The 11,118-nt window shown below is 36.7% G+C and overlaps 1 protein-coding gene across 1 annotated transcript in view; it reads right to left on the bottom strand.

The window, feature by feature from the left end:
• The window catches only part of LOC106883127 (cytosolic non-specific dipeptidase), a 27,601-nt gene that overhangs the window by 8,507 nt on the left and 7,976 nt on the right, over nt 1-11,118 (bottom strand). The window contains exons 3-9 of the mRNA XM_014934018.2: nt 10,648-10,818; nt 8,093-8,173; nt 6,998-7,072; nt 6,787-6,867; nt 5,365-5,438; nt 3,752-3,826; nt 567-711 (exon numbers count right to left, since the gene is read on the bottom strand). Of these exons, the coding sequence (XP_014789504.1) occupies nt 567-711; nt 3,752-3,826; nt 5,365-5,438; nt 6,787-6,867; nt 6,998-7,072; nt 8,093-8,173; nt 10,648-10,818 (702 nt within the window). The remainder of the gene's footprint in view (nt 1-566; nt 712-3,751; nt 3,827-5,364; nt 5,439-6,786; nt 6,868-6,997; nt 7,073-8,092; nt 8,174-10,647; nt 10,819-11,118) is intronic.

The raw sequence follows: 11,118 nt of genomic DNA on the forward strand, positions 1-11,118 counted from the left end.
TCTTTCAATTGTCACTTTTTGTCAATTCTTTCAAATGTCACCTTTTGTCAATTCTTTCAAATGTCACCTTTTGTTAATTCTTACAATTGTCACTTTTTGTCAATTCTTTCAAATGTCACCTTTTGTCAATTCTTTCAATTGTCACTTTTTGTCAATTCTTTCAAATGTCACCTTTTGTCAATTCGTTCAATTGTCACTTTTTGTCAATTCTTTCAAATGTCACCTTTTGTCAATTCTTTCAATTGTCACTTTTTGTCAATTCTTTCAATTGTCACTTTTTGTCAATTCTTTCAGTCGTCACCTTTTGTCAATACCTGAAATAATTTCCTTTTTTCAATGCCAAAGTCATATTCAAAGCTGTCATTTTTGATAACAGATTCCATTCTAAACTGGTGTCATTAATATGATAGTTTCCTACCTGGAGCAATGCATTTGCATTCACAACTACATCTAACGCTGCTTAGAAGGGCTGTTGAACTAGACTTCAGCCAAAAACCTCACAGTCAGCATATCAAGACTTTTACTTTGTCGAGACAAAAAGGAAGAGTAAAAGACATGAGACTTACCAAATCAAAATCAATATTCTCATATAAGGAATTTTCTTCTGAAGTGATTGATTTCACAGAATCATAAATTCCTGGAATCAGGATACGACCATTCAAATCAACCAAAGAATTCATCAAAAAGACAAGGTCACTCATTGCTTCATGACTGAAAATAAATAAAGGGAAGGTGGAATAAGATATTATTCTTTAGTTCTTTTTTTGAAGGGGTTGGTAAGTAAGCTACTTACCACACAGCCACTCCTGTGCCTGTGTATGTATTTGTGTGCCTGTGTTTGTTCCCCAATGCCATCATTTGACAACCGATGTTGGTGTGTTTACGTCCCCATAAATTAGCGGTTCGGCCAAAGAAACCGATAGAATAAGTAGCAGGCTTACAAAGAATAAGTCCTGGGGCTCGATTTCATCATCATCATCATCGTCGTCGTTTAACGTCCGCTTTCCATGCTAGCATGGGTTGGACGATTTGACTGAGGACTAGTGAAACCAGATGGCTATACCAGGCTCCAATCTGATTTGGCAGAGTTTCTACAGCTGGATGCCCTTCCTGTTTGACTAAAAGGCAGTGCTCCAGCATGGCCACAGTCAAATGACTGAAAGAAGTAAAAGAATAAAAGAATATCTGCTGGTTTCATGCTGATTTGATCTGTGAATTACATTAAGCACGCATACAATGATTAGGAAGAAACTAATCAAGAAAGCACTTCATTATTTACCTTCTTAACGAATGTGCTGTACTCATGCACATTTGTTTGTTTACACTTTTTTGCTCAATTGTATGGATGGACAGAGAGGTCAAAAATGCAATGGCTATATGCACAGGTGAAGCATGTGATAAAACAAGATTGCTGTTCCGAAATAGAACAATGCCTGGAAAACTACATCTGCCATCTATGTACAAAACCCAAGAATTTTTTTTTTAAATTGATGGGTTGAATATGGTAAATGCCATGATTCTGTCTGTCTTCAATAATCCCGGGTAAAAAAAAAAAAAAAAAAGACATGTCTGTGGAATACTCGGCCACTTATTTATTAATTCGGGAACAAGTAATTCAGTCAAGATCAAACAAGTGAATCCTCATTCATGAATGGAGGAGATCTACCACCAGAATTAGCATCACTATAAACCTAACATAAAACAGGAGATGAAAGTAATGTAAAACTACAACTCAGACTGAGATGAAACAACAAAAAAAAAGGGTTAAAGACCCCTTCCAGTCATGAACAACCATGGGATTGCACCTAGAAAGTTTCCCTCCGAGGCACAAGTCTGGGCAAAGTTGTTTATAGAAGACCAGCAGTCACCCATACATACCAGTCTCCCCCTCTCCACGCCACCGATGTTATCCAAGGGAAAGGCAAAAGGGGCCGACACAGCTCGGCACCTGTGATGTCACAACTTATTTCTACAGCTGAGGGAACTGGAGCAGCGTGAAATAAAGTGTCTTGCTCAAGAACTAAACACACAGCCTGGTCTTGGAATTGAACTCACGACCTTCATGATTGTGACCACTGAGTCAATCACCTTTACCAAAATGGAACAGCAATAATAAATAGTAATATTAACAATACATGAAATTCTTATGCTGTTATAAGGTTACAAGGAAATTCATCAGAAGAAATGCCATTTTCAATGATCTCACCAGACATTTTCTTGATATCTAACATTGCCTATTTAGAACTTTTATGAAATCTCTTAGCATTTTGCTTTCCCCCCGAAAAAGGAAAAGAAATAAACCATGAGCAGCTGTATTACTTTCAGATTCTATTATTTGAACTTCTGCTTTGTTACACGGGAATGTGGCTTTATATAAAACATGACCTACTACTTCATAAAACATGTAAACAACCTGCTATATATAACATTTGAACTTTTATATTATTTCCGATAATAATAAGCCAGTCATTTCGACTGGGCAGGTCTATATATATATATATGCATACATATAGTTCACTCTCCTGTTAAGGTAATACCAACAAAAGAAATACTCTATCAGGTGAGAGAAAGGTATTAATACACAAAGTTCATGGTTATGAGCTATCAATAGTTTCATACACTGATGATTATCTAGGCAGGGTTTTAAAACAAACCTAGTGTCTCAAAGTAGTGTTCAGGCTCTGGGCACAGGGATTTGTAACTTGTATAGACCATGTGTGTAAAACCTGAAGGTTACTTGAAGAAACTAGATACATTTTAAAACCTGCCTAGATAATCTTCAAATTTATGAAACTTTTAGTGGCTCATACCTATAAACTGTGTATATTAAACAATATATATATATAAGATATAGAAATAAATTTATTTCTCAAATGCGTGATAATGCTATAAATAGCGTGATCAGAATAAATTATCCATACATTGCAGAAAAATACGCTACTGGCCAGCTTATATATATCATCATCGTCGTTTAACATCCACTTTCCATGCTAGCATGGGTTGGACGGTCTGACTGAGGACTGGTGAACCAGAAGGTTGCACCAGGCTCCAATCTGAGCTGGCAAAGTTTCTACAGCTGGATGCCCTTCCTAACGCCAACCACTCCTAGAGTTTAGTAGGTGCTTTTATGTGTCACCTGTACGAGGGCCAGAGTGGTTGGTGTTAGGAAGGGCATCTAGCTGTAAAACTATTGCTAGATCAGATTGGAGCCTGTTGCACTAGCTCTCCAGACCGCAGTCAAACCATCCAACCCATGCCAGCTTGGAAAACGGACGTTAAATGATGATGATGATATATATATATATATATATATATATATAGCTTCAAAAGGACTTGGTTCAACAATATGTAAATTTCAAAAGTTTAAAAACCAAAGTGACGGCACAAAGCGTTTAGGAAAGAGTGTTACATTGATGATCATAAGAACAAGGTTTCGATTCCTGGACTGAGTAGTGTGTTGTGTAAATGAGCAAAACATTTCATTTCATGTTATTCCAGTCCACTCCCCTGTAAATGAGAATGATGTCCTGCAATGGAATGGTGTCCTGTTCAGAAGGAATGTCACCATCCATTACCATGGAAACTTGGTAACTTGGCTCTTTGAGTTCTGGGACTTGAGACAGTAATTATCAGGAAATGACAGTGATGATGATGATGATGATGAAAGTTTTAAAAAATGCCATATTATCTATGTTGGTGAAGAGATACCAAATAATAATAAAATAAACAATTGAAACACAGAAGTACTTACACAGAACCACCAAACACACCGGAATGTAAATCTTTAGACGAACATTCTACTTCAACGTAGAAGTAACAAACCCCACTGAAAGAGATTAGAAATATTGCTATTTTAATTTATTGGCATCACTAATTCACGTGGTACAGATAAACATCCTATTTTCCTTAAGATATAAACTAGATATTTTGTCAATGTAAGAAAAATTTCCAAAATTTGATTTGATTGAACCAAAGATAACATTTTCATATTCTAACATCAAACATAATGCTCTGGTCTTTACAAGTCTTCTGTGAAATTTTACCAAATTGGGTGCTAGTATATCGCACCCACTTTGGGTGAATTACAACTACCTGGCATCTCTATCAGGATCATTGTCATTACATAATTGATTACACAGACACACTGAACACTTCAAAAGCAAACATGTTACAAATGACAAATTCTTAAAATACATACTGTTCACAAGAGTTTTGAGAAACAGTTATCAGTTATTTCACAAAACTTAGAAACTACATATCATCATTATCATTTAATGTCCATTTTCCATGCTGGTATGGGTTGGACGATTATCAAGCCAGAGGGCTGCACCTGTTTCTACAGCTGGATGCCCTTCTTATTGCCAACCACTTTGCAGAGTGTACTAGGGGCCTTGTTTACGTAGCACCAGTATCAGTGCTTTATACAGCACATATAAATTGTTTATATATTCTTTGAATAAATTTTACTAATGGACATTAACCCTTTCGTTACCAACCCGGCTGAAACCACCTCTGACTCTGTAGTACAAATGTCTTGTTTTCATATGTTTTGAATTAAAATCTTCCATCAAATCTTAGTCACAATTTATGTTCCTAACACTAGCTTAATGATAACTAAATCATTTTACTAAATTCTTTGTTATATTTGAAGTAATTGAAAGAAACACAGAGCTTCTCAAAATAAATACGGTAACGAAAGGGTTAAATGATAATGATGATGATGGTAATGACAAAATTCTACAATTAGTTATTCCATTCATTAATTAAAAACACCCTGAATCTTATTGAATCTATGGCCAAGATTAAAGCATCTTTCTACCTATTTATCTATCTTGAACAATACCAATGACTAATATCTGATGAATCTATCACAAAGACATTCTACTACATCAAAGGGATATTGGAAATTTTGTCATAAACATCTTTGCTGTAGGAATATTCACAGTAAGAAATATTGCTGGCATAAAATTCACCGACAAATACTGCAATACAATCCACAAGATAAGATACATTATTTGTACAGCATTGCTTGGAATTTTCATAGATTTTAAATGACTTCACCGTACTTTTGGACATTGAATAAAGATTTGCTCATTTAATGTTTTTATGAACCTTTTTATCGATTCTTTTTCAAAAATGCTGATAAAATATGCTTTTATCATTGTCCATATGGTGAATTTGTCTTGCTGTAAATTTTCTTACGGTAAATTTTCCCATGGCAAAAATGTTTACAGAAAACTTTTTGCATCATATGAATCTAATTTTGTTAATCATAAGCAAGTAAATCTTATCTTACTAGTTAAAATTACATAATTAATTAATATTTGAAAAAAATATTAAATATGGTTCATTAATTATCCTTACCGAAGTCCATAAGTCAAGCAGGGTTTATTCTTTCCAAGCCAGTAATTATCAGAGATGCAGACGAAATCAATATCCTACAAATGGAACAGAAACATGTTACTATGCATGAAAAGACAGATATCAAAGACCTACCCTGTTCTTCTAAAAAAAATCCCCATCAAAATGGAATAGTTCCAACTTATTTGGCCTTCCTGATCTGAAACTCAGCCCACATCCCCACGAAAAAATTTTCCCCACAAATTTCTTTATAATCGTAATCTATGTCATTTGAAAGGTATATATATAAAATTTCATTAAAAGATACCCATTTTCCTGAAAGTTATGAGGGAAAAAAATTCAGATTCTGTGAATTTTCCAAAACTCCTCTCCCTACCCCCTCGAAAAAAATCTTTCTCATAAATCCTTATATACACTGAATCCACCGCATCTAAGTAGTATTCTTTCAAAAGTATCAAAAGTATCTCTGGAAGTTATGAGGCAACAAAGTCAGGGGTGGGGGGTACACAACTGTAGTTTTGCCAACAAAACTATACCGTTGTTCACAGTAAAGGGCAATAACTCCAGTTGCACTAAAAAATCCCGTATCTCGGGAAGCCGTGGTCCAATTTACACGAAACTTGTTTTATGCCATTTATATTCTCATTAAAAGGGTACTTTATACTTTCAGAGTATTTTTCCATTATGCACCGGTTTGGCTGTATTAAATTACAGTCAAGCACAAATGCAAGCAAGCAATCAAGCACACAGTTTTAGTGATAGATAGATAGATAGATAGATAGATAGATAGATAGAGAGAGAGAGAGAGAGATAGACAGACAGACAGATAGATAGATAGACAGACAGATTGATAGACAGATAGATATACTGTCTGATCTAGGTTACATCATCCATCGTATGTTATTTATTATTTCTATACATTGGTCTGTGTCAAATCTACGAAATATAGTAACAACACAATCCATGATGCTGCACTGGAATGTTAATTTACTTACTGAAAGGTGACATTTCATTCAGCCGATACTCTTACAGTCATATTTACCAAACTACATGCACAGCTCTATGTGTTGTCAGCTTTTCTAGATGTCTCTTCATTTGTCATTTCCAAATCAGCCAGAATCAATTCAACCAAGCATATTCGTCTGGTTACTAATCTCTACGTATCTGTTTAGTTTTTAACCAGTTCTTATCTACTATTTAAGCTTAACTCTATGAGTGTGTGTGTGTGTGTGTGTTTGTGTGTGTGTGTGTTAGGGTTAGTAAAAATATTGCAGCAATAAAAAAGATATATATAAAACTGCTAAAAATAACAAACAAGGATAAAAAAAAAAATAGAGATAAACTCAAAAATTTGAAGGAAATTAATAGAAGCTAAGTTGGAAAATAGGTGGTGGGGGATATGGAATAGGAAAACCATCTCCTTACCTTCAAAAAAGAATCTTTCTTTGACATTAACAGTTCTGAAAGACCAACAGAATCAGATTCTTCCATGGCTTCAAACACAAACTGGAAACAAACAAAAAAAGTAGTTATTAAGGATAGCAATACATATCAACAATAGAATTGAAGGAATAAAGGTAGATTAAAGTTTAATTAAGGTGTGAGAAAAAAAACAACAAAAAAACTAATGTCTTACTTTTAAATTGACAGGAATGTCAATTTTCTGATTTTGGAAAGCTTCAATAGTGTTCAACCAACCAAGAACTGGTCCCTGAAATTATAAAGAAATATATACATTGGAGCCTAGTGTAGCCATCTGGTTCGTCAGTCCTCAGTCAAATCGTCCAACCCATGCTAGCATGGAAAGCGGACGTTAAACAATGATACATAGTAAAGAATATGCAACAATTCAAAGAGTAAAACGGTTCCAGGTTGGATTCATCATCATCATCATCGCCACCGCTGCCACCACCACCACCACCGTTTAATGTCTGGTTTGTGCTGGCATGGGTTGGACAGTCTGAGAGAAGCTGTCCAGGCAGAAGCCTGCACCAGACTTCTGTGTCTGTTTTGGCAGGGTTTTTACAGCTGGATGTCCTTCCTAACACCAACCACCCACCCAGCAAGGGAAAAATATCATCTCCCATAGACTGTGGTTAACAAATGTTTTGTGAGTGGAAACTGGTCAGTGGAGACCGTTTGGAAGCTCATGTGTATGAATGCATGCTGCCAAATGCATGCACACACACACACACACACACACACACTGTATGTTAGCAAGGCTGATAAATCAGTGGATTAAACAAAAATACCTTGTGGTATTTAGTCGGTTAAGTTAATGTACCCTGTGAAGGTGCATGGCTTAGTGGTCAGAGGTATTTGGCTCACAATCATAAGGCTGTGAGTTCGATTCCTGGTGGCACATTGTTTCCTTGAGCAAGACACTTAATTTTCACATTGCTTCAGTCATTTCAGCTGGCAACAATGAGCTGTACCTGTAATCTAAAAGGGACCAGCCTTGTCACATCCTGTGTCACACTGAATCTCCTTGACAATTACGTTAAGGGTTCCATGCAATTTTTTGTCTACGAAATACACTCACAAGACGTTGGTTGGTCCAGTTCTATGTTAAAAAAAAAAACTACTTGCCCAAGGTGCTATGCAGTGAATCTGAACCTGATACCAGGTTGATGGGAAGCAAACTTCTCAACCAACACAACCATGCCTGCACCTCGTTTTTTTTTTAATTTCCCACAAATTCACTCATCCAGAAATGAAGTACCCAGCTTACCTTATCATCAGTTGATCCTCTCCCAAATAACTTGCCGTCAATTTCTGTTAAAACAAATGGCTCTGTATTCCAGCCATCAGACTAATAAAGAGAAAAAAAAAATTACAAATTTAGTAATTATTCAATTTCAAACAATGAAGTCATAACATTATTTACATTTGACGGATATTTGTCCTCATCTTGTTTGTTAACACAACATTTCAGCTGATATACCTTCCAGCCTTCATCAGGTGTCTTGGGGAAATTTTGAGCCTGGGTCCTCATTCCTAAGGTATTTTTCGATGTTATTATCATCATCATCATCATTATTATTATTATATTATTATTCGGTTCACTGCCTAGAATCGAACTATGGGCATATGACGTAGTGGTTAAGAGTGCGGGTTACTAACCCCAAGATTCCGAGTTTGATTCTAGGTAGTGACCTGAACGACGACGACGACAACGACAACAACAACAACATCGAAAAATACCTTAGGAATGAGAACCCAGGTTTGAAATTTCCCCAAGACACCTCATGAAGGCTGGAGGGTATATCAGCCGATACTTTGTGTTAACAAACAAGATGAGGACAAATATCCATCAAATGTAAATAATGTACATAAGTCCTCATCTCTTAAGTATAGAACTGAATGAAGTCATAAGTTAAACAGAGAAAACCAGTCACATAGCAGAAGCCTATTCCTTCATCACCATCGATGTTTAACATCCACTTTTCCATATGGAATTTGCTGAGGCAGATTTACTACAGCTGGATGCCCCTGAGAGGTAATATTTTCGCATGACTAGATACGTTTCCACGGAAGATTGGAAACGAAAGACACTGCTTACGTAACTAGGACACTTTTTTACAACTATCATGTAAGGACACATTCACACACACACGAGAGGTTTCTTTCAGTTTCCATCTACCAAATCCACTCACAAGGCTTTGGTCATCCAAGGGCTATAGAAGACACTGGTGCCTCGCAATGAAACAGAACCTGAAACCATGTGGCTAGGAAGCAAACTTCTTCACACAGCCACGGCCGCACCTACACAAAAACACACAACTTTTCATTAACTGACATAAGTTGTGCGAATTGCATATTTTGATAGACTAACTCTCTCCTCCGATAGAATCTTTCTTTTCTGTTCTTTGCTCCCAGTAAATAACAGGTTTCAAGCAGAAGCAACGAGCTTTCACTGAGTTCGTGATGAAGGCGGATAGAATCAACGACATAAGCAAAGTGTACAGATGGATGAAAAATTTCAAAAGAAACCCGCATTGAAGACATGCCACTAAAGGGGAGATAATCCATTGCGATCACATGAACCATCAGCGAATGAATAAAATTATTTGAACGGAGAGAAAAGTCACAATACAGTAGAGAAGATGGTGAAAGACTCTGGAAATTGAAAAGTATATGCAGAGTGCGTACTTCAGCAACTGACACCCAACTTCAGCGAAAGAAGTGTGGAGAGCAATGTGCAGAAATGGACGAAAATTTTCAAGTAAAAGAAATCTCCGCATTAAAGACAAGCCAGTTAAAGGGAGACAAACCACTGCGATCACTGACCTGAATGACCAGTGAATGGCTAAATTGATTTGCACGGACAGAAAAGTTACAATCTATGAACTTGCTGCACAGAACTGAACTGTGGTCACAATGCTTTACAGAAGTTGGCGGAAGACTCTAGAAATCGAAGAGTGTATGCAAAGTGAGTACCATGCAGCTAAAACCCAATTTGAGGAAGAGAAAAGGGGCAGTCTGCTCTGATCTGCCTGGAAGCGTTTGAAGTGAATGAAAACACTTTTTTACCTGATCTGGTGACAGGGAATGAAACATGAGCATATCTTTATCACCTGAGCATAAAGGCTTTGTCCCTGGAAAGGCATCACACCTCTTCTCCAAGGCCTAAGAATTTCAAGAGCCAGCAATTGGCACAGAAAGACATAGTGGCTGTCATTTTGGATGAAAAGGTGTCAGTTTCTGTGATTTTCAGGAACATGGCTTCATCATGAACAAAGGACAGTGTATTGAGGCATTGAATAAGCTTAGAGAAGCCATGAGGAAGAAGAGAATGAACAAGAATCAGGAAAACAATCAATATTTACTATGACAATGTGCAACCATACGTCTTTGGTGACAAATCAAGCAAGAGGTGAATTGGGCTGGTCAGTGGCTTCTACACGTCCGGTGCCTTCTGACTTTCACAGCTCAATCAAACCAAAGACAGTCTGAGTCTTGGGGACAATTTGATGACAAAATGAAAGTGGCTTTGAAAAAGTGGACACAACTGTATATGTTTAAATCATTTTTTAAAACAGATTCAAGAGATAGGTTCAATTCTTCTTCTTCTTCTTCATTGACCCCCCTCCCCCAGCATCATCATATAATGTCCATATTCCATGCTGGCATGAATTGGACAGTTTATCAGGAGCTGTCCAGACTCCAGTTGTCTGTTGTGGCATGGTTTCTATGGCTGGATGTCCTTCCTGACGCTAACCACTTTACAATGTGCTGGGTGGCATAAAATAAAGTTTAACAGAAATAAACTAAAATAAAACCAACCTTATTCGCTGGTTGTACATCAAGATGTCCATACACTACCAAGGTTTTCTTTTTAGGATCCTTACCAAGTTGTCCGAAAATCACAGGAGGAAGTTTAAGGACTTCTGAGGATGGGTGGACTTGATCTCCAAGTTCCAGTAATTCAGTTTGAATATGAAGTTTCTCCATTTCCTTTCAAATAAAATATAACACATCATTATATTAAAACACGTTTATGGTTGGAAAATATCGAGAAGTACGATTGTTAGGTCTTGTACAGTATGTCTACGATTGTGTGAAGGCAAACTTACATTTTTCTAACAAGACGAAAGTCAGAATATTTAACCCTTTAACATTCAGATTACTCTGTCAAATATAATGTTTATTTAATTCATGTTCTTTTATTCTTCTACTTGTTTCAGTCATTTGACTGCGGCCATGCTGGAGCACCGCCTTTAGTCGAACAAATCGACCCCTGGACTTATTCTTTGT

This window comes from Octopus bimaculoides, chromosome 7 (assembly GCF_001194135.2).
Source record: "Octopus bimaculoides isolate UCB-OBI-ISO-001 chromosome 7, ASM119413v2, whole genome shotgun sequence".
NCBI classification, from domain to species: Eukaryota; Metazoa; Mollusca; class Cephalopoda; order Octopoda; family Octopodidae; genus Octopus; species Octopus bimaculoides.